The 21,566-nt window shown below is 40.5% G+C and overlaps 1 protein-coding gene across 3 annotated transcripts; it reads left to right on the forward strand.

The window, feature by feature from the left end:
• The first annotated feature begins 112 nt into the window (after positions 1 to 112).
• On the forward strand, positions 113 to 14,370 carry GOLT1B (golgi transport 1B). Of its 3 annotated transcripts, none has more exons than XM_075720004.1 (5): positions 113 to 187; positions 4,767 to 4,858; positions 6,808 to 6,986; positions 10,350 to 10,431; positions 11,799 to 14,370. In XM_075720004.1, the coding sequence occupies exons 1-5, from the start codon at positions 163 to 165 to the stop codon at positions 11,835 to 11,837; spliced, it is 417 nt and encodes a 138-aa protein (XP_075576119.1). In that variant the 5' UTR covers positions 113 to 162; the 3' UTR covers positions 11,838 to 14,370. The 3 variants fall into 3 exon arrangements, with proteins under 3 accessions (XP_075576119.1, XP_075576126.1, XP_009479352.2); XM_075720011.1 differs by lacking the exon at positions 113 to 187 and adding an exon at positions 900 to 976; XM_009481077.2 differs by lacking the exon at positions 113 to 187 and having other exon boundaries at positions 3,988 to 4,858.
• The last annotated feature ends 7,196 nt before the right edge of the window (positions 14,371 to 21,566 follow it).

Raw genomic sequence — 21,566 nt, forward strand, 5'->3', positions numbered from 1 at the left:
GAGGGGGCGCGGCCGCGCGAACAACACAGCTGCTGATTGGCTCCCGCCCCTCCAATCGGAGGCCCCCTTTCACCCCGCGGCGAGGCGAAGGGGGCTGCGTGTTTCCGGAAGACGTGGCCGTTGCAGCCGCCGCCGCTTCTCTGCCCCGCGCCCGCCGCCACCATGATCTCCCTCTCGGACACCCAGAGTAAGCACTGCCCGCTCGCCATCGGCGGGCCGCGGTGGGAAGTGCAGAGCGGGTCGCCTGCCGCGGGCTGGGGGCGGCCGAGCCGTGGAGCGGGGAGGTGGGGACTGGGGGAGGACCCTGGTGGTGGCTGAGCAGCGCGGGGCGGGCCTGGCCCGCCGGTTCCGGACCCGCCCGGGCCCTCGCCCTTTGTTCGCGCTTCAGCGGCGCGTCGGTTGCAGCCGTTGGAGCGGTCGGGGTTGAGGGCCCTGGCCCGGGCCGCTGTGGCCGAGCGCTCCTGTGGAGAGCTTGTCTCCTTCCTCGGCCCACCCCCGCTCGGGGCCCCGGCGCTCTGGCTATGCGCGGCGCGGAGAGGCGGCTCTTGGCGCTGGGGCGGGAGTCGCCGAGGAGGGGTCTGGCTTATGGAGGCAGGGGAGGCCCGTCGGCACGCCCGTTTGCCACCCCGCGGCGGTCCCCGATGGGCACCGGCTGGAAACGGGAGGGCGCAGGCGGAGCTCACCTGGCTGCGCCCGTCGGCCCCGCCGCTTCGCGAGGGCTGTTAAAGCTGGGCTGGCCCCGGTCTCGGGTCTAGCGGCGGTACCCTGAGCTGGCAGGTAGAACAGCAAGTGAGATGGGCTGCAGGGCTCCAGAGGAGCGCTCGGCAGGGCTGGCTCCCTCGTCCTGAGAGGGCACGGTTTACCGGCACCGCTGCCGCTGCTAGCGTTTGTCTCGAGTTGCGAGCTCTTTCGTGTTGGCAGGGGTGCTGTGATGTGCCGATGGCAAGAATGAATGAAAGCTGAACGGTAAACAAAGGTAACAATTAGCTAAAGTCTTCTAGTATGCCTCCGCGTGGACGTTAGTGGTTTGGAATCGCTTAGTTATACGTTAGTGGCTTTACTGTGTTTCTCTTAACTTGCTGTTATTGTGCTGAACGTTTGCAGGTGACACTGAGGGGGTTTTAAGGTGAGGACCAGAAACTCAGTCTGAAGTGGGAAAAAAGCAGTACTTGTGTGGGACTGTAGTTTTATTTTCACTGAATAGAAATTCTTGGGAATAGAGATGCTGAAGGGAAAATACAAAGTAATCAAAGTAAAGAGGTTCATAAGTGTTTAAACTGCATGGTGAAGGATAATGTTCGGTCTCTGATTTAAATTCACATCTCACATATGATGCATTTCTGGCATGGTTGCCGTGAAAGGAAACGAGTGTGCTTCATTAAGCACCATAGCTATGAAAGTTATGAAAGCGGGTAACTGTGAAAGATGTAAAAAAAAAAGTTAAAAGAACTAAGTTTGACTTGACAGCAGGATACTGGAAACAGAGGTATTGGAGAGCCAGTCAAGGCCAAGGATGAAGACAGGCAGAAAAGCAGGTTAACAACATTTGAGGTCAATGATGTCTTGAGAAATTCAGGTGCCGTGCTCTGTTACTGGGATGGGTATTAACCCTTGGGGTTCATTTCTAGATTTCTGATTGATTAAACCCTTGTGGGCTTTGCTTTTGCTTGTTCCCCTATCCTCCTGTCCAGAGTATTCACTGGTGGGGAAAAAAGAAAAGTATCTTCAGAAAGAGATCTACTCACTGTTTTTCCTTTTTTTAGTTCTTCATTGGGACCTTCAGCTAACTCCAGTGCTGACTGTTGGTTTTAACTGTCAGAGCTAAGAGTAGTAAGTAATATACTGTGGAGTTCAGGGTTGTTTAGGGTTTTTTTTTTCCCGCTGTTTTTCTGAAATTCTGAAGATATTTTATCAGATATTTTTAAACTCATTGCCATTTAGAAAAATATGGAGTTAGCCATAGAGTCACTGGTGGAGTAGTGCGATAAATACCTGGAGAGAACCACTGTATTAGTTGATGTTTGGAAAGTTAAATTTGCAGCTGTAGTCTAGAACATGTTTTTAAGTGATTCATTGAATGGTGTTATAAATCACCAGTAATTGCAAAAGAATGCACTTAATTTTTCCCAAACAAATTAATTTTTCGATACTAAAAAAATACTGCTAGCAAAATAATAATAATTAAAATTGGAATATTTTTCATAACCTATTAACTGTGTTAATTTTTGTCTTTTGAGAGCCTGTGGTACATGATTCTCTTCTTCTGTACACAAAAGATAGAGGATTTGTATTGTCTTCCCTGAACTTTCACAAGTGATGTATCTTAATTTTAAGTCTTAATATCTACTAAGCTGTTCTGATACAGTGCTGCAGTACTCTTGCACAGATTACGGGATTTCTGCAGAAACATTGAGAAAGCATTGCTCCCTCCTCTTGGTAAATCATAATCATTTAAAAAAATCCAGAGTAAATGTCACATGGCTAGTATATGTTTCTGCATTTCTAGGCATTGAAATATTGTATTTGAGTAATATGGGAAGGCTCTTGTGAAGCAGGAGAAAGCATTTAAAAATAGTTCACACCCCCTATAAAAATTCCTAGTTCATTGTTGCAAATATTATGTACAAAATGTCAGTGCTTTTTTTTTTTAATTTCCTTTAAGAATGCTAGTCAAATATATTTCCAAATTCTGATATGAATCAAGTCAGTAATACCTTCTACTGAGATACTGGCAACAGAGAATATTAGTCCTGGACTACTTACCTTCTTTCAGCAGTAATTTTGGGATGATGAGAGTGATGTTCCTCTTTTTTCTTTTTGTCATTTTTCCCTCCACTAACCACAAAATATGGTTGACTTCTAAAGTGAATCTGAATCTGTTGTAGGAGCAGGTGATTACAAACATATTTCAAGTGGATACAGGAGAAGTGTCAGAGTAGTAATTGCAGCAGCTGTTGGGAGTTGGCCTCTGCCTTCTTGCTAGATACCTACTTTGTGCTGTGTCTGGGGGAGGAATGAATACTCTCTTCCCATGACTGCATATTTATCTTATTGGCAGCTGGTAAGTCCTTTGGTGCCCTGCCTCCAAGTGTTTTCCTTCTAGAATACAGATTGTTTCTGCTCTTCTAAAGTAAAGAGTACTAGAGAAAAGGCCAGATTGCAATTGTTGTATTGCCTTCAGTCAGCAGATTCATTGAAAATACAATTTGCGATTCCATTTTTCATTATAAACGAGTATTGAGAATGTCTGCAGTAAATCAGTTGTAGCAGGTTACTTAGTACTTTTAATTCTGGGTGGTTAAAATGCTCATAGCAAAAGTTTAAAGTGGCGGGTGATATTGTAGAACTAGAGATTTAACACTGTGTGGTCTGCAACCTTGCTGAAAGATGAGCCCTTAAAAAAATTAGGGAAGTTGAACGTTGCTGTAACAAATCCCTTTGCTCTGAGCTGTTTTGAAATTTTTTTGCAGTAACTAAATGGTAGTTCTGAAATACGCAGAATAATACTCCTTTACTCCTGAGCTCTTCAAGCAACAGTAAATGATCAACCAGATCTACACTGCAGTCAAAAGTGCAACTAAAATACATTAGGTAGATCTGGCTAACAGTAGCAGTGAGGGCTATGATAGTGTGGGTGGGGTTCTTTGTTTCAGGCTAGACTATACAAAACTACTGGGATCTTCAAAATACGTATATATACACACACAGACACAAACTGGGCTGCCAGCCTGTCTATAGTATTAGGGCTGGTTTTGCTAGCTGTTTTTATGTATCCTGTAGGTTTCTAAATTCTTTGGTCACACGGATATCAATAATGTAAGGGTGAGTGCATGGATAAATGCAAAGATTTTTGCAGCCATGTTGCTGCTGTTCCTGTTATTCCTCTCCTACTCAGCCTGTGTGAGAGTCAAAGGAAGGCCTTAGAGGTTTAATTTTAAAAGTAGGATCTAAGTATGGTTTTCAAGCTCAGAAGCTATTGGAAAATGGTAGCTTTAATTGTAGCTTGACTTTTCTAGCCCAGTTTCTCAGACAAACAAATCTTCCATTCTACTCTTGCCTTCCCAGTATTTCTTGAGCAACTTTAACAGAGACGCAAAACGCATAGATATTTAGTGTCTACTGGTTTTGTGAAAACTGGTAACTGGCTGGAGACCCAAGCTAGTGTTTAATAGCCGTCAGCGCATGTGTAACTCGGAGAGAGCCTACAGCATTAATCTGAGTTGTGTTCAATCCAGAAATTGGGGGAAGCGGGCCTGCTATGCAAGATTATGGAGGTGGAATGTGAGGTCTTGGGAGGATGGAAAGGACCAGGGTACTTATGTTACTGTGGTAAACATAATGGGATAAAAGTTGCAAATGAAAAACAAAGTCCATTATCTGTTCACAAAACAATCCTTTTCTCCATACTAGTGGTAAATCACAAGGGATATCTCTGCCATATGCATATATGCATACGTGCTTTTTTTGTTGTATTCAATTTCAGTATATAGTTCCAAAAAGGTATTTCCTTTGATAAGCAGCTTCCAAAGATCTCATTGTCTGTTATTGAAGTTATTGGTGTCTACAAGACTTACTATATTTGTAAACTCGGGAAAGTTTTTAGGTAGTCATAATACAGGCTGAGTTTTTCTGTAAATTTAAAATGTCTGTAGATTGGATGTTCTAAGTTTATCACAATTTACATTCTAAGTTTTTTCACAATTTTTACGCATTAGTTTTTCCTGGTACTATGTTTTGTTACATGCCTAAATTTGTTTCTTTTTCAGAGATTGGAATGGGACTTACAGGCTTTGGAGTGTTTTTCCTTTTCTTTGGAATGATACTCTTCTTTGACAAAGCTCTTTTGGCTATTGGAAATGTAAGTGCCTGCTGCTTAGTCTTAGATTCTGCAGTGCTTAGAATTAAGTATATGATATATTAAAACCCCCCTACATATAGAACAGTATGTTATCAGTTTGAAACTGGATCACAAAAAATACTGTGGCAATTTGCTATAAGAGTTATGCTCAGTGATACGAGTGAATCACTTTTCCTGATTACAGTTAGAGCAGCTCACATCAATCTAAATATCATAGCTCCAGGTCAGGCCTGTGGTATGTTGGTCAGATAAGAAGCAGCTTGTTCAACAGTTGTTATGCTGCTGCAAATAAGATTTTTAGATTGCCTGTTATTACTAACGCTTTCTTTTTTGTGATCTTGTAAGATAACTGTCAAATATAAGTATCTATTTGGATAAGAATAGTGAGGTGTTCCGTACATGCTAGCAAATGTAATTTTGCTGTGCTTTGTGAGGAAAGAAGTATGAGTTGCTGATGGTCTGGGTCTAGAAGAGCCGATCACCCTTCATAGTAGAGAGATTCAGTATCTTAGTTTTCACCAAATCAAAGTTTTCACTTAAAGCAGGATAGAAAATAAATCCTCGTTCTGGTACACAAAATTCCCAGTCCAAAGTGAATAGAAAATGACAGGGTGTTTTGTGAATGTGATAATCTCTGTGCCTCTGCTGTTCGCGGCTTTGCCAGCCAGACAAGAGCACAGCCTGACAGAGGTTTGTGTCCTCTTTTGCTGATGCCTGAAAGTCTGTGGTCAAAACTGGTGGGTTCCATTCTGTGGCAGCAGAATCAAATACTGAGACTCACTGGAGGAAAATGTTAACATATTTTTGAATTTGGGTGCATTAGTTGAAGCGTTCTGAACCATCAATGAAGTATATAGTGGAAGACTGAAAAATAAAATAATGCTTATTTTTTCTTTTCCTAATGTAAGGTGGAAATATGAGATCCTATTTGGGGAAAGTGGTGAATACATAGGTGGGAAGAGACAATGACAGGCTATATGCTAACCAAAGATAATGCAAGAAAAGGTACTGTAATCTTACAGAAAGTTAAAAAAAAAAAGTGGTATCAGAAAGGGGAAAAGGTGGTAAGAAAGTGGTTTATTAAATAACATACAAAACTTAAATTTCATCTATAATCTTGAGTAAAATCCCCTTTTCAGCAAAAATGTTGCCCAGATGTATGCTTACAAGCTGAAATAATTGCAAGTCCTGTTGCTAAAATACACTGAAGGTAGTTCTAAATAGTTGGGACTAGTGTGAGGGTTCAGTCTATACTGAAACTAGTAAATGGTAGAAAGACTACACGCAGTAAAAGAAACCACCCCAAAAAAACACCCAAGGAAGATAATTGATAATGCTCTTCAGCTTTTTTTGGCTTTGCACTGTTCAGTAGATCAGTACAAGCTATCGAAGGTGTCCATGATACAGAACAGAGGTGCTTTTGTAACATGTCTGTTCTCAGTTTTTAGGAACCTTTGCTGTCAGTGGTACTAAGCTTCAGCACTACTGGTGGATAATGATTGTACTTATGTTACAGGACAGATAACTGTTGTCACCAGGTCTTTTGACATGATTGTGTTTGTCAGAGACCACAAAGGTAGACTCTTTACTTCACAAAGGTAGACTCTTTACTTCACAAAGGTAGACTCTTTACTTCACAAAGGTAGACTCTTTACTTCACAAAGGTAGACTCTTTACTTCACAAAGGTAGACTCTTTACTTCACAAAGGTAGACTCTTTACTTTTTAAGCAGCTGAGAGAAGAGTTTTGAATGCTTGCTACCAAGGTTTAAAATGGACTTTACATAAGAAAACCACTAGTAAATTTCTTCTCACCATCTATCTTTTGGTATTAGAAGAAGTTGTGCAAGAAATGCAATCTAATTTTGTGGAATATATGTGTGTTTACATCGTAAACTTAGGAATATAATTATCTATTTTCTTTCTTTGGTTGTTTTTTGTCTTTTCTAGGTTTTATTTGTGGCTGGCTTGTCTTTTGTTATCGGTTTAGAAAGAACATTTAGATTCTTCTTTCAAAAACACAAAATGAAAGCAACAGGCTTTTTCCTGGGTGGCGTGCTCATAGTTCTCATTGGTTGGCCTTTAATAGGAATGATCCTTGAAATTTATGGGTTCTTCCTATTATTCAGGTAAGAATTGTTTCAAAATAACTTTCTGTATTGGTGTATCTAGAAACAAATGTATTCAGTGTTGCTGCATTACAGCTGACAAAGCGGCATCCTTTAAAAGTTCACTTTTGATAGGTTTTATATAAAGTTGTTGATTTACATTTGCAAGAGATAGAAAGTTGGTAAGTACTTTTCCAGGACTTGAGTCTGCTGATGTTTGAGGCATATACCAAACTGACTTTGGTAATGTTGTTTATGTCTAACCAAAGAATTGTAAAGCTTCAAAATACCTGGAAACCCAAGTTGTTAGCAGTGGAAAGTTTAAATGTTTCCTCATAAAAAAGGCAACTTAGATATTTAGGTTTTTTGGTTTTTTTTTTTTGGTGGGGAGTTTGTTCTTTTCTCTAACAAATGGGGCAAAATACTTGGTTACAAACATCCTAGGTTTGTAACCGTACTGTCTCATTACTATGGTAGCCCAGTGAAAAGGCATTTCATTACACTTGTGCCCTAGTATAGTCAGAACTGCTAGTTTTGGTTAGCATTATCTGGACTGAGTTAAGGAAAGATGACAATTCTTATTTTTTGAAGAGCAATCTTGATACATGTTATAGCTTTCACAGTGTGTCATTTAACTTCTTCATAAATGCAATTGTAATGGTGAAAGAATTTGACTTGTTACAACCTGTATATCTATATTTTATCTTTATTTGCATGGTTGAAGTTCCATACTTCAGTATAGAACAAAGTGCAAAATATGCTAATATGAAAGAAGAGAGGCTTTTAGTTGTTCTTGGACTTCTGTTCAGATGAAGACTTTTCTGTTAATGCTTATTTATCTAATACCATTAGATTAACATATTTAATATCTTTTTGAACATATTTTTTACTTCATATTATTTAGCTGCTGGCTAAATAATGTACTTCGTGTTAATCAAAATCAAATCACTGTTCTCATGGCACTCTTCTTTCCACTCGGTAAAATTGTATGTTAATCTTGTATTTAGTTTAGATAAAATGCTTAAATATTTTAGAAAAAAATCTTAACTTGGCTTTTAATGTATGCTTCTTATTATTCTGCTCTGTATTATTCTGAATTCTATCACTGCAAGTGTTTTGAAAAATCACAGTATTTTACTGAATACATTGTCACTTCTTGCATGGAGCACTTGGGTTTAATCAGCCAGTACAAAGCAAGTATAGTGTGTTTCCAGCCAAACACCCCTCCTCGTAAAAGATCTCAAAAGAATTATAAATTACTGTGTCTAAGCAGGTATGGTTATGGATTATCTATTGGTGCTAGCCAGGGGCTAGCCGGGTAGAATAATGTTGAAGGGATTATAGAAGGTCAGTAGTTATCCCTAGGTCACTAGGACTATCCCTTAGCCAGAAGAGCATCAACAAGGGACAGGTAATTCCAGGTGTGAATGTTTGCCTGATCTGTTTTAATTTAAAACATCTCTAGACCATTTTCTAGTGCTTAATAGTTCTTAGATTCTAAATCCCTTGCTATGATGTTAGCTAGTTACAACAAAGCTTTTTGTTTTGCTTCAGTCTTGTTCGTTTCAACCATTATCGTGTTTTTGGCACCTTGCTTCTTTCTGAAGAAGTTAAAAATGGAGCCTTTCCTCAAGCATCATTTTATATGGTTCCTCAAGATCCTGCTATTTGCTTGCATAACAAAAAACTTCCCTGGTTATCATTGGTCTCTGAAGTACATGATTTTCTTAGGCCCAAGGAATACCAGATCAGCTTACACACCTTTGGATTTGTTAGGGCAGTATGTTGTGAGGATGAGCATTTCTGTGTATCCTGATGGTTCCAGTCAAGTGGATTGCTAGGACCTTTATGTGGAAAACCTTTACATTTATCAAGAGCAGTTTAGCAGTTCTAGTAACTTTCCTTCAAGTAACTTCAACTCAGACTAAGACAGTACTAATATAAACCACTGTATTGTACTTTTTTCAGTCTGTTGATTTTTAGTCCACTAAACCAGTTCCACTAGGTGTTCAGATCCCTCTAGAATCTTTACTCGTATGTTGTTACCTTGCATATCTAGACTACTTTTACAGAGTCACCTTTCATACAGCCTGTAGCAGTAATTGCAGAGCCCGTGTTGTCCGCAAAGCAACGGTTGGGTAGTGGTGACCAAGAACACTTAAACAAAAGAGAAGATAGCAAAGATCTTTTTTTTTTTTTTTTTAAAGATGCATCCAACTGAAGTGAGAGAGAGAGATGCAATTATTATTTTACTCTGGTTTAAATCTAGAATGCCTTTCCCTTAACATGCTGCCACAAGTTTCTCATCAGAGGTTTAGTCTCTTGCCATACTTTCACATGCTCAGATTGCATTCACTGGAGAAGGCTATTATGGGACAGTATCTCTTGTTGTATTCTAAGCTGCTTTTGGAGCCTTGTTCAGAGTACAGGCATCCAGAGTTATGGTTAACAGTATTATCCTGCCTATACTGACTATTCGTTCCTCTTGGCTACACAAGTTGTAATCTGTTACAAGTGGTTTGTGTGCCCTGCATCACAATTTACTGGACCACTGAAATGATCTGGTCTTCAAAAAAACTTGCTGGTATTGATATTATCCAGCAAATAGTTCTTACCAGTGTAGTGAAGAGGATGATGACTTGTGAAACTTTAGTGTTTCAGTGTGGCTGAGGCTTCATTACATGTTAATCCTTATTCTACGCAGGGAATGTATAGCTCAAAGAGAACTCAGAATGCCACCACCAGCTGAATGGCTGCAGTTGACTGCAAACAGCTGAGATACTGCCATGGAAAATTTGAAATTTGCTTTCCTGCTGCAGGGACGAAGTGGACTATGCTATCCCATAGCAGCTATGCTAGGCAACATCCCCTGGCTCATGATTCAAATCCCTGACTACATGAATTTGTCAAATAAGTGAATACACAACACTGTCATGCTTAATTTTCTTTAGTTAATGTAAAGAGTACTACTCAGAGTTAACCTCAGTTGGTTTTATATTAGATATTGCAATAATGTATTTCCTATAATGTAAAAAGAAATTATCTCAAAATATGTATGGTAATTTTGAGAAATTAGTTGGGAGCATCAGTTCTGTTGACTAAGTTAGGTATTCATTCTTCAGTTATTTTTTGAAGAGCTGACTGACGGTTGCCAACTATGAAGAAAATTAAGTCCATTTAAAAATAACACGTTTCTTTCCTGTTTTCTTCTTTCTCTGCTGAATGTATGTTGGATATGTTTGGTAAAATTAATGTGCTGCTAACATGCTACAAGATTTTATGTAGTCTTTGTTTAAAAAATACCTCCTAGTTCTTCATTTTATAGCAATATGAGAATAGCTTAATTATAAAAACTAATACAATCTTCTTATATCTTACCTAAAGGGGGTTCTTTCCTGTGGTGGTTGGCTTTATTAGAAGAGTTCCAGTTCTTGGCTATCTCTTGAATTTACCCGGTATAAGCTCGGTAAGTGTTTGGTACTTCATGCAAAATTTGAAGCTTGTACTGTTTTTTTTATTCCATTGTTAACAGCAACAGTAGAAATGCATCAGAAATAAAGCAAATATAACTTTAGAGCAGTGCCTTGAGTATATTTCTGTATAGTTCTTGCACCATACAGATCACCTTCATTCCCAGTGAGAGACTTCTAGATGTAAAAGGAACAAAAAGACACCTTTGCAGAAGCTGCCTCTGCTTAGACATTGTGAAGTGGAAGGAGCCCTGGGTTGTGACTCAGAACGCTGGGGTTCTGCTTCACTTTTGGCCCTAGGTGACTAGATGGGCGAATCATGCCACTGTTCTGTGCCTCTTCTCCTGTCTGTACGATGAGGAGGATGCTGTTCTTCTCTGTTTAGTAGTTGGATATATTTATGAAAAGTGGCCTGAAAAAGCAATCAGTTTAGTTCAGTGTTAAGTTGCAGCTTGTATGGTGAATCCAAAAACTCTCATGATGCATAATCATTCATCAAATATATTTATTAAGGTCCACTGGACCAGGGTACATCTTGCTACTTACTAAGATTTGTATTTTTTAAAATGCAGTTTTCCATTTTCTTAACCAAATAGCCAGGGATTTGAAGACAATTAACAGGTGCCAGAAAGATGGTAATCTAGGGTGTGTCAGTCAACTACTTTTACTGTGCTAATTTCTGTGTGTATTTTAACACAAACGTTTCTAACCCTAGTTTTGAAAGCAACAGTTTTACTAGCTACTACTAAAAAATTAATAGGGGGGTATAACTTAGATGTATACAGTCTGTTTTTTAAAAAATAGTGTTCAAGATCGTCTGTTCCAGTCTTACAGTTGGGCCAAGTTCTGGCTCATAATTCATGATCAATTGAATGTTTCATTTGTCAATTGATCTTACTTAGTCATATTTAATTTGATCATAATGGGGTTAAATCCTGTTTTAAAAAGATAATTGTTAATGTTTTATTCAAAGCCTACGTAGGCTCAGAAGAGAATCCACAGTAATGGTCAGTTGAAATATCTTACTTGGTCTACTAATGCATGTGTGGCTGATACTGTATTGTTTTGTTTTAATCATTAAGCTAGCAGTGTTATCTGCATTCTTCTATTTCGTTTTTCATTCTGTTGCATCTTCATGTTGCACTGTTAATGTCTATATGAGAAAAACATGTCATGCAGAAACACAGTTGCAATGTAAGATTTTTAATTTTCACAAACCTAAATCATGAGACCTTGGTGAGTACTATTTGACTCTCATTTTCAGTCATATACTAACTGTGCAAGTAGCGAGTAATATTTGAGAATAATTTCACTGTACATAAATGTCATGCAGCTTAAAACCTTTTTGTCTCCTTTTCTACAGCTTGTAGATAAAGTTGGAGAAAGCAACAACATGGTATAATGACAAGAGGGCAGAAGACTGATTCTAAACTTATTGTATTATTTATAAAATCCTTTTGAAGAATACTCAGCACAAAGATTAAGTTGTGTACAAAGGAAAAGCTTGTTACATTCTTTACATAACAGTTTAATTTAAAATGTATAGTCAACAATATACATTAGAAAAGAAGCTCAGCAAGTATGCTTCTAGGAAAGTAACTCCAGAGTTCAAGAAGTAAACTGAAGAGGTGAAAGTTATGGAATAACCCATGTTACAACTGTTGAAGACTACTTTTGTTGTTTTTGGAAAACATGCTAGAGGCAATGAACCCTTGTGGAATTAACGGAGCCTGTACTTTACCTCCTTATTTTGAAGGTGCAGTAGAGCAAACAGGCCTACATTTCTAAGGGTGACCCAAACTTATCCAACCCTCTGCTTGCTATCCTCAGAGTGCAAAAAACAAACGGAAAACTTCTTGTGTAACGAGAGATGCGTCTTTGCATGAAGGTTAAGATGACTATTCATCTTTAAGTGTATTATGACAAAAAAAAAAAAAGGAAACCCTACACGGTTCTGTTATAACATTTTTGTAAATATATGGCTGAAATAAAACATTGTTATCTTAATGTTTCAAAGCCAAATGTAAGTTGATTGTATTTGCCTTCTGTTTCAGAATATGCAAAAAGTCAATCTTTAATAACTTCAGTCTTAAATGTTGGTTCTGAACACATAGAGCTCAACAGGGAACTCTGGAAATTGACTTGCACTCCTTCCAATATGTTCTCCTTGCGTCATGTTACACGTGCATCCAGATGAGAATGTAGCCCCTTGTCGCTAACATGAAAACTTTGTGAAATATGCTTAATTCACAGAAAAATGCATTTGGTTAAGGTGCTGACACGAACTCTGTGAAATGTATCTTGTCGAAATTTGAACCTTTGTTTTTAAATAGTTTGAAGCTAAGGTTTCTTTGTTTACTCTGGAACTACACATCGACTTATTTTTTACAGTAATAAAACAAAAACTTAAAAATTCTGTGTACGTGAGTCTCTGGGGAGAAAATTGAGCTAATGGGGCTAACTAAAGATCAAGTGCCAATCTCCATGTTTTGTAAGTTCTTGCTTGGATTATCTTCAAATAACTTTAAACTTCTATGGGTCACAGCAACAACTTTGCTGTTACAGAGATTCTGAGCTAACCTGGAATAAATGTCCCCTACTAATGCAAGGGTCACATTTCTGCTTCTATTGGAATGTTAAACATCGTGCACTTTCAATAGATTTTAGTTATGTAGTATCCTCACCTAACACAATGTGATCGTTAAGTAAAATTTATTTGTGGAGGCTTTTGGGGTTTCTGTTGTTTTTGACATTCTTTTCCTTTAAATGTATAAATCTAAAAAAAAATACTGAAATGCTGTGGTAGTATTTCAAGTAGCTATGTAGTCTTAAAGGTCTAATGACTGTTTAAGTGTTTTTTTTTTTTCTTTATTATGCAGTTAAAATTGGTATTTTCCAAAATAACTTGTTAAGAGGAATCCTCATATACCAACCCTTTTGGAAGTCACTACAAAGTTTATTTGTACAAGACGTTTTATTTTATTACAACTGTATAAATAGCCACAATCTACTATTCCCAACATTTAATTTACTTACTTTTCAAATGGGCACAAAATGATTTAATGAAAAAAATGCCATTATATTTACAGTGAATAGCACCTGAAAGATCAGTGGGTTTATTTTACAAATGACAAAAAATGGCTGTGTGAGTTGTGGTTTACAGACAGGGCTAAATATGACTTGTGGCTTCTACCTCAAGAGATGAACCAATTTTAACTGCTCCTGTAGATCCTGTTGTGTGTTAAAATGCCTAGAGAATAACACTATAGCAGTTTAGCAAACTCGTCTTGTTTGCTTTGGTAGAGCGCTGGTCTGTACTGTGGGAATCAAGTACTGTTTAAAGCAGACAGTGTTCATCATTTGCATTAGAAGTCGGCTGCCTAAAGATTTTTGTTCTTGCCTTTTGGAAAGTAATGCGTTGGGAAGGGTGGATTGCACCACATGACTATGGAGCTCTCACTGAAAGCAAATTGCTCGGTAAGCTGGAGTACCTTCATCAACAAGAAATCTGATGATGACTTTCAGAGGTGATGAATGTGTTGCAGTATGTGATCTTTTAGCCCTCTGAAATGCCGGGGTGTAGGCAGTTCATCTCACTTTTATTTAATTCATTGTTTTAAATCAAAAGTCAACTTTTGTCGGATGTGAACTGTTGTGAAAAGCATCTGAGGGAACAAAATTGTGTGTTGAATTTAGCATAGTCTTTATCCCTGAAGGTAATGTTGTCTTTGAGACAGTTTAGCCAAGATAAATGTGGGCGGCAGCAAAGGTCAAAATGACTTAGCCTTAAAGTGTTTCTGTTGTTGTAAAAATATCTTTAACAGAAACATGCTTGGAATGTTTCCCCTTTTAAATGTAATTTATAATTGCTTTAAAAATCGTAAGGATGGATCTTATTCTGAGCAAATGAATACTGTAAATATCCTTGTCATACCTTGAATAAATGGGTACCTTTTTCTATAATTGTCTTTGTGTCTCTTTATGTGCACATTTTAAGAAAGTGTTTTGACGAGTTTTCCTTTCCAAAGGTTAGGCAGTACATACTGTTACTGGGCTATCTTACACTGTTGTGACTTTTGTAGTAAATAGTGTCTTTGATTAATCTTGACTGGAAAGGTTTCCTCTTTCTTACAAAATAAATCTTTTGCATAAACATCCCCCTAGTTATTCAGGTTCCAGTTTCACACACATCACAACAAAATGTGGAAATTACAGTTACGTGGGAAATACTTTCTTTGTTAAACTACCTCCTTTCCTTTCTGAGGAAATAACTGAAACTTTAGGAGAAAAAAGGGCACATGTCTAGAGCTTAGGGCAGGTTCTAGTCCCTGTGCTTTCAGTTTAGTTCAAGAATATGAGCATGAGTTCTCTATAACCTAGAGAGTGGCCGGATAGCGGGTTTACTGCTCTGTGGTGCACTGCAAGCTTGCAGCCTGCTGTTGAGGATTTTCACAGAGGGAGTAGAACAGCGAAGCAGGGATGTTAATTGGTTGTTGAGGTGGTGTGTTGGTGCTACGTGCTAGTTAATGCCCTAAAAACTTACTTTGACTGAAGTTCCAGCCTCTTGACTAACTTTTACTGAGGTTGGTTCTATCCTAACAATTCCAAAGAATTACCACTTCCTAATTTAAAAGGAAAAAACCCCAGCTACATCTAGTTGTACTTGTTAAACTGGGAGAGGTATAACGTTAATCTGTATGTAGCTCATGGCCAGTTACTTTCAGTGAATAGTTACCATTTATTAACCAGGCATACTTTGTTACTGCTCCCAGTATGGTACCACTGTAGTTTAGAGTCTGTGTCAAAAACATTGCAAAGAAAGATAGATGTCTCTGCAGTAGATGTCAAAGGCAAGGTTTTGTTGGATTACTTTGAAATTGTTTCCTCAACAGAATTCAAGGTACAGACTCGTCTAGTTGTTGCTTTTCTGGTTCACTTGATTATCAGGCTGGAAAGTAGAATCCACATCCCTCAAACGAATAAAGTACGTATGTCTCCCTGCTGTCTCTTCAGATGTCACTGCCAACCTTTGGACTCCTGTCTCTCTTTCTCTGGCTGCCATGTCCTGGCTTGCTTTGGCTGGTGCTTCTACCCTGCAGATTGCCATTACCAGCTACGACAGGACTGGTGTGCCGTTGCCAGACTAACTTACCCAGCAGAATTTGGCCTTTGTGGCCCGTTTGTTCTAAGCCTTACCCCTCTAGTATTGGTCTTGGCATATTAAAGCATCTTTCAGAAGGCTTGGGTCTCATGCTCAGTCCAACATAGAGATTCTGCAGCTGCTGTAATCCTTTGCCAAGCCTAATTTCAGCACAATAATTATATGCTAAAGCATCCTCCTCAAATATGTAACAATGTACAGAAAAATGACAGGACTGAAGTGGAATAATTCGGTGTGGAATTTATGATCTCAAACCAAGTGTTAGGACTGATAATTTGGGATATTGCTTAAGATCTATTTATAGAAATGCATTTATGCTGGTTTTTTACCAGTCATTAATGTGTCTAGTTTACCTGCTGAAGCAGCGCATGCCTGGGGGCATACTTGCTGAAAAGCATGTGCATTCCTGTATACCTTCTGGCAGATACCATTTTTCACTGAAGCAGTAGTACCACTTTGCTGGGGAATGTGATGGATCTCCTGTAAACATACCTAGGTTTGGAGTATCTTATTGCACACGATGCCGAAAGCTCATAAAAGCATTGGGTTCCTAGCTGAGTTACCACGTACGGGAATTTCTCCGCTGAAAGGGCACCCTTTCACCTTTTCAACCTTTTCAACTTTTTTTTTTTTCCCCCCCAACCTTTGACCTCGCTGTTTGGTACAGGGGTGTAGATCTCATTAAGATCCAGGAGCCGAGACGTTAATAACCGAGAGCTGGCCTCCCGCACCGCTGAGTTGACGGCGTAGCTGACCGCGGGCAAAAAGTAGGTGACCCACAACCTCTCGATTTTCCTTTTTTTCGGTGCCTGGCTCTGAATCCCGGCTGGGCCCCGGCTGCCCCCATCCGCGACCGGGCGCGGCGGCGGTGCTGACCCGGCGGGCCGAGGCCCCCCCGCGGCCACCAGGGGGAGCCAGGCGGGAGCGGGAGGCGCGGGGGCCACCGGGGAGGGGGCGGCGGAGGCCCCCGGGGAGTGGGGGGGGGGGGGATTCATCGGCTCCTTGTGAGCACCAGCACGGAGCCTGCGCTGCCCAGGGTCCCTGAGGCAGCCCAGCGGGGTTACACCTGCAAAGCCGGGGCCTGGAGATCAAGTGGTGCTACCTCAGGTGGGCGAGGGCAGACGGTAACTTCTTTTACCGTCGCCTTTTCAAATCCGCCAGGCAACGAGCCGACAGTTCGGGGTCCTATGGCTGGTAAGTGGGACCCGAAAAACGTCGTGAAAATATCTGGCCGGTTTGTTGTCTGCTTCTGGAGTCTTTTTAAGCTTACTTTAATTTCAACGGGGGAACTGCAATGTGGCTTTAAAACACAAAGCAGATGTTGAGCTTTTTATAGAGAGCTGTTCGTGCCGAAACGCTGCACGTCGGCCCTCTCTCCGCTGGCAGGATTTGAAGCAGTCGGGTTGTAATTTGGAGACCGGGAAGGCGGGCTTTTCACTTGCCACAGCCCAGCTGCCTCGCTGCCTCCTTTTCTCCAGGCACTCAAAAGCTCTTCCAGTAACACCAGGGAAATCAAGGTTTCACATTGATTTCTACAATTTAATTCTACCGCTTTGAAATAAACAGCATTTTTTGCCCCAGATGTCTTACACCACCCAAAAAAATCACATTAGGTCACTCTTTAAATATGAATTTAGTTTTCCTATTGGAACCAAGCAGTTCAGCAGCGAGTCTTCCAGGTGGCCTGGCTGAGTGGCTTTTATCATTAACCGTCTAACTTCGTGCATCCAGAGAAGGGCAACGAAGCTGGTGAAGGGTCTAGAGCACAAGTCTTAGCAGGAGCGGCTGAGGGAACTGAGGTTGTTTAGCCTGGAGAAGAAGAGGCTGAGGGGAGACCTTATCGCTCTCTACAGCTACCTGAAAGGTTGCAGTGAGGTGGGTGTTGGTCTCTTCAAGCTGCGCCAGGGGAGGTTTAGGTTGGAAATCAGGAAAAATTTCTTCACGGAAAGGGTAGTCAAGCATTGGAACAGGCTGCCCAGAGAGGTGGTAGAGTCACCATCCCTGGGGGTGTTCAAAAAACGGGTAGACGTGGCACTTTGGGACATGGTTTAGTCTAGTCTACCCTTGATTGGTTTAGTGTGGACTTGTTAGTGTAGGTTAATGGTTGGACTGGATGATCTTAAAGGTCTTTTCCAACCTAAACGATTCTATGATTCTGTGATTCTCTTCTCCCAAGTAACAAGTGATAGGTAGTGGCCTCAAGTTGTGCCAGGGGAGGTTTAGTTTGGATATTAGGAAAAATTTCTTCACCAAAAGGGTTATCAAGCATTGGAGCAGGCTGCCCAGGGAAGCAGTGGAGTCACCATCCCTGGAGGTATTGAAAAAACGTGTAGACTGGTGCTGAGGGACATGGTTTAGTGGTGGACTTGGCAGTGTTAGGTTAACGGTTGGACTCAATGATCTTAAAGGTCTTTTCCAACCTAAACAATTCTATGATTCTATGAACTGATGTGGAGAATTATCGTCAACTTGTTAGCCTCCAGAAACAAAAATACCCAACAGCACAAAATATCAGGTGTTTCTCCTCTCTTACTTTTCTGCCAGCTTTTAAGCAGGCCTGAGTGGGGGAGAAAGAAGCGACTTGGCAGTTACGAAATTCTGGGAGTTACCTTGGATGGTGAGAATGGGCTGGTGAGGAGTCATGGCGCTTCCCTTAAAAGGCAAAGGAGCGGGTTGATGTTGACGAGAACTCAGGATTCACATGGTCCGGGTGCTAAAGCCTGGGATGGAGCCAGCCCAGGGGGGGCTCTGCTGCTGACCGAGCCCCTCGGGCGCTGCTGCCACCCTGCAGCGTCTCCCCGTGCCCCCATCCCCGCCTCTGGGGCACCCGAACTCGTTTGAAGTGCCTTCGGAAGGCTGTGCTTCGGAAGCGGGATGGACGCTTTACCCTTGCGCGACGCAAAGGCAGCTAGCCCCCTTCCATCAGGGCTGTGGGGCGGGCAGCGCGGAGGCGAGGCAGGTGTGGTGGCCCGGAACCTTCTGGAAGGGGCCTGCGGGGAGCGGCCCCGCGCCGCACCCACCCTGCCCCGGCCGCCACTGAGGGGGCTGTGAGGAGGCGGAGGAGAGGAGCGGAGCTAGAAAACAAAGTCTGGAAGAAATGTTGGAAACAAACTCTGTTCTCGGTTAATTCCCAAAGCGTAATGTTTTTCTTGCCTCTCAGGGCAGAAATAAGTGACACATTCACAAAGTGCTTGAGAAGAATGCGTAAAATGCCTTTTCCCCGAGTGGGTGGGAATGAAAGGGCAGGAGACCTTGTGTTTATTTGGTTCCAATTACCCTCACACATGCAGGCCTTTTCCTTTCAGCCTTTTTCTTAGTGTTTTCCTGGTTGTCAGGTGTTCTGCGGCTGCTTTGCCCTTTATCTTCTCTCACAACTCTTGTTTTTTAACGTTTCTTTCTGAGAGGGTAATTATGCAGCCTGCTTCTTTGTGAGGATGCCAGCTTAGACGCTTCCCGCCTTTTAGCATCTACAACAATTACTTCCTACTCCCATGCATTTTATCTGGGTTTTTTTTAAACCCAGATCGCTCTATTAATCCGTTTTACGGCAGAGCCCACACACAGCGGAGCTGGCATGTCCAAGGAGGTGGAAAAATGGCATGAGGCTGGAAATGAAGAAATGAGCACCAGGAGAAGGTGCTGCCACAAAAAGATCTTGCCTCTCTGAAAATAACATCCACTGAAGGCTTGCATCTCACTCGAGCCCTTCCGTGAGGTCATGTGTGCCTGTGACTATCAGAGAGGCCACTGAGCCTTTATCTTTGTTTTGACAAAAAATCCTCTTTCTTCTCCTTTTCCAAAATGAAGACTAGTAATTGCAACCATTGCTTTCTGTGTATAAGGCTGCTTATTCCAGCTTCGCCTGTCATTCTGTTGTAGCCTAAAATGACAAGACTCTTAGTGACCTATCCTTCTCTGAAATAAAAATAATTTAAAAAATCACCTTACTCTAATATTTTGTACATATATGAGCACATATATACATACAATGTTTACATATTACCTTTTTCTTTTTTTTTTTTTTTCCTGTTAGGAAATTCCTACACCACCAACCTGATGCTCATCCAAAGGTTTCTCTTTCCCTCACTTTAAAAACTTTCCACAACTACATTTTCAGCTCTGCAAGGCAGCTATATGAAAATCATGTCCTGCAGTTACCTTCTTAATTGTTCTGAAGAGTTTTAGTTTTGGGACTGAAATCAGTTACAGGTTTTCCCTGAAGACTATTTTAGATGAAAGTTGATGTGTCCTTATTTTAAATATTTGTGCCAATGCACTTTCATGCAGTTGCAGAAACTAAGCATGATTGAGTTTTAGTACAAAAGCTAAGTAGAAGCAAAGTATTTCAGAAAGATCAAAACATACAATTCTGATATTTTTGAAAAAGATACATTTTTATTTTGTTTTTTTTTTAAATAGTGTTGGAGCACATTTCAAAAGGGCTTACATTACAAAAAGCTTTGAAAATTTTAAAAGATCAAAATCAAACTGAAATGCAAATTTTGTCAAAATGATACCTTTTGATTGAATCAAAATTGCTTTCCCCACATTTTACTACAGGGAGTTTTCATTCCTTTTCAGAAGGAAAAAAAAATTCTCAGAATCCCAGCTTTCTCTTAAATGAAAAACCTGGTTTCTACCCACCTTCACCCTATTCTCTTCCTGCAGACTGGGGTTATAAGAGGAAACCTTTGAAAGTGTGTCAAGCTATGGGCTTCTGCCTTTCATTCCTTCTAGAATTAGGGAATTATACAAGCCGCCTCCTTCAAAATTCCCCATTTGGCTTTATATCATAGAGCCTTTTCATTTTCCCAACAGTAGTTCCTCATTTCTGTGGCTAAAATGTGAGTTTATTCAGTTCTGGTTTGGATAACGTGCATGATTGAAACCCCTTTTGTCTTCTGCAAAAATTCCACTCACGAGCCCACAGCAAGCAGAAGGAATGCTGTGCTCTTCTGCACAGCTTCTGTGCAGACCAGGAAAAGGAACGGAACATACTAATCACAGGGTTTTGTGGCCGCTCTGCAAACATAATCTGCCCCTAGGGCCCCAGGTATCACAGCTCCTGTTCACCTTGTGAATCTCCAGAACTTGTGGAAACACTCTGGACTTGAAACGTATAAATTACCTAATTCTCTCATATCTGTGAAAAACTGACTCATTAAAACTTCTGAAGTTTAACAGTGCTGTCAAGCGTTCACAGAATGCTTTGCATTCATGGAAAATCTAGCGTAGAAATGAACAACGGCCTGTTTTATGAAAAGGAAATATTCAGAATGTAGAAAATTTATGTTGTTATTAATGGATTAATACAACTGATTGAATCAGTAGAGGTGAAGATAAAGTCAATGTCCCCTGCATTGTAACTTCTGGAGTGTTACAAAAGGAAGTGTACCTAGATTGAGGCAATGCAAGCCAACGCTGCAAAAGTATGTCTGTATGGCACATTTACTAATGGCAATTTCAGGTTTTGGGGTGTTGCAGCAAGATGCAAGTTTCGAGCTAAGTTCTGTAGCTTTTCTGAGTTTTGGTCTCCTTTTTCTGATTTTTATTTGCAAGTTCAGGGCCAGCTTGACTATCAATAAAAAGATCTTTTTAATATATACCCTAGATAACTTGGTGGTTTGGCTTTGCACAAATCCTCTGTAGTTTAGACAACATTTCCCCTTTCCCTTTCCTTTCCTCTCCTGTTTCTTAGTTATGCCCAGGCTGTGGATTCTGCTCTGTACCTCAATAGTTGGCAGTAGTTTGAGGATAACTTGAAATGCATCTCTATGGTGGAGCACGATGTGGGGAACTTAAAAAGGGCTCACAGCACAGTACTGTTCCAACTGGCAAACTGAGGTCTGGAAACAGTAAAACTGCATTCAAACAGCTTTTTTTCTAGAGGGATTCAGGATACTGAGGTAAGTCTGGAGAAACTGTGGAACCTACAATAAGGAATGCAAAAGTATATATGGATAAATACCA

The sequence above is a fragment of the Pelecanus crispus genome, chromosome 1, assembly GCF_030463565.1.
Source record: "Pelecanus crispus isolate bPelCri1 chromosome 1, bPelCri1.pri, whole genome shotgun sequence".
NCBI classification, from domain to species: domain Eukaryota; kingdom Metazoa; phylum Chordata; class Aves; order Pelecaniformes; family Pelecanidae; genus Pelecanus; species Pelecanus crispus.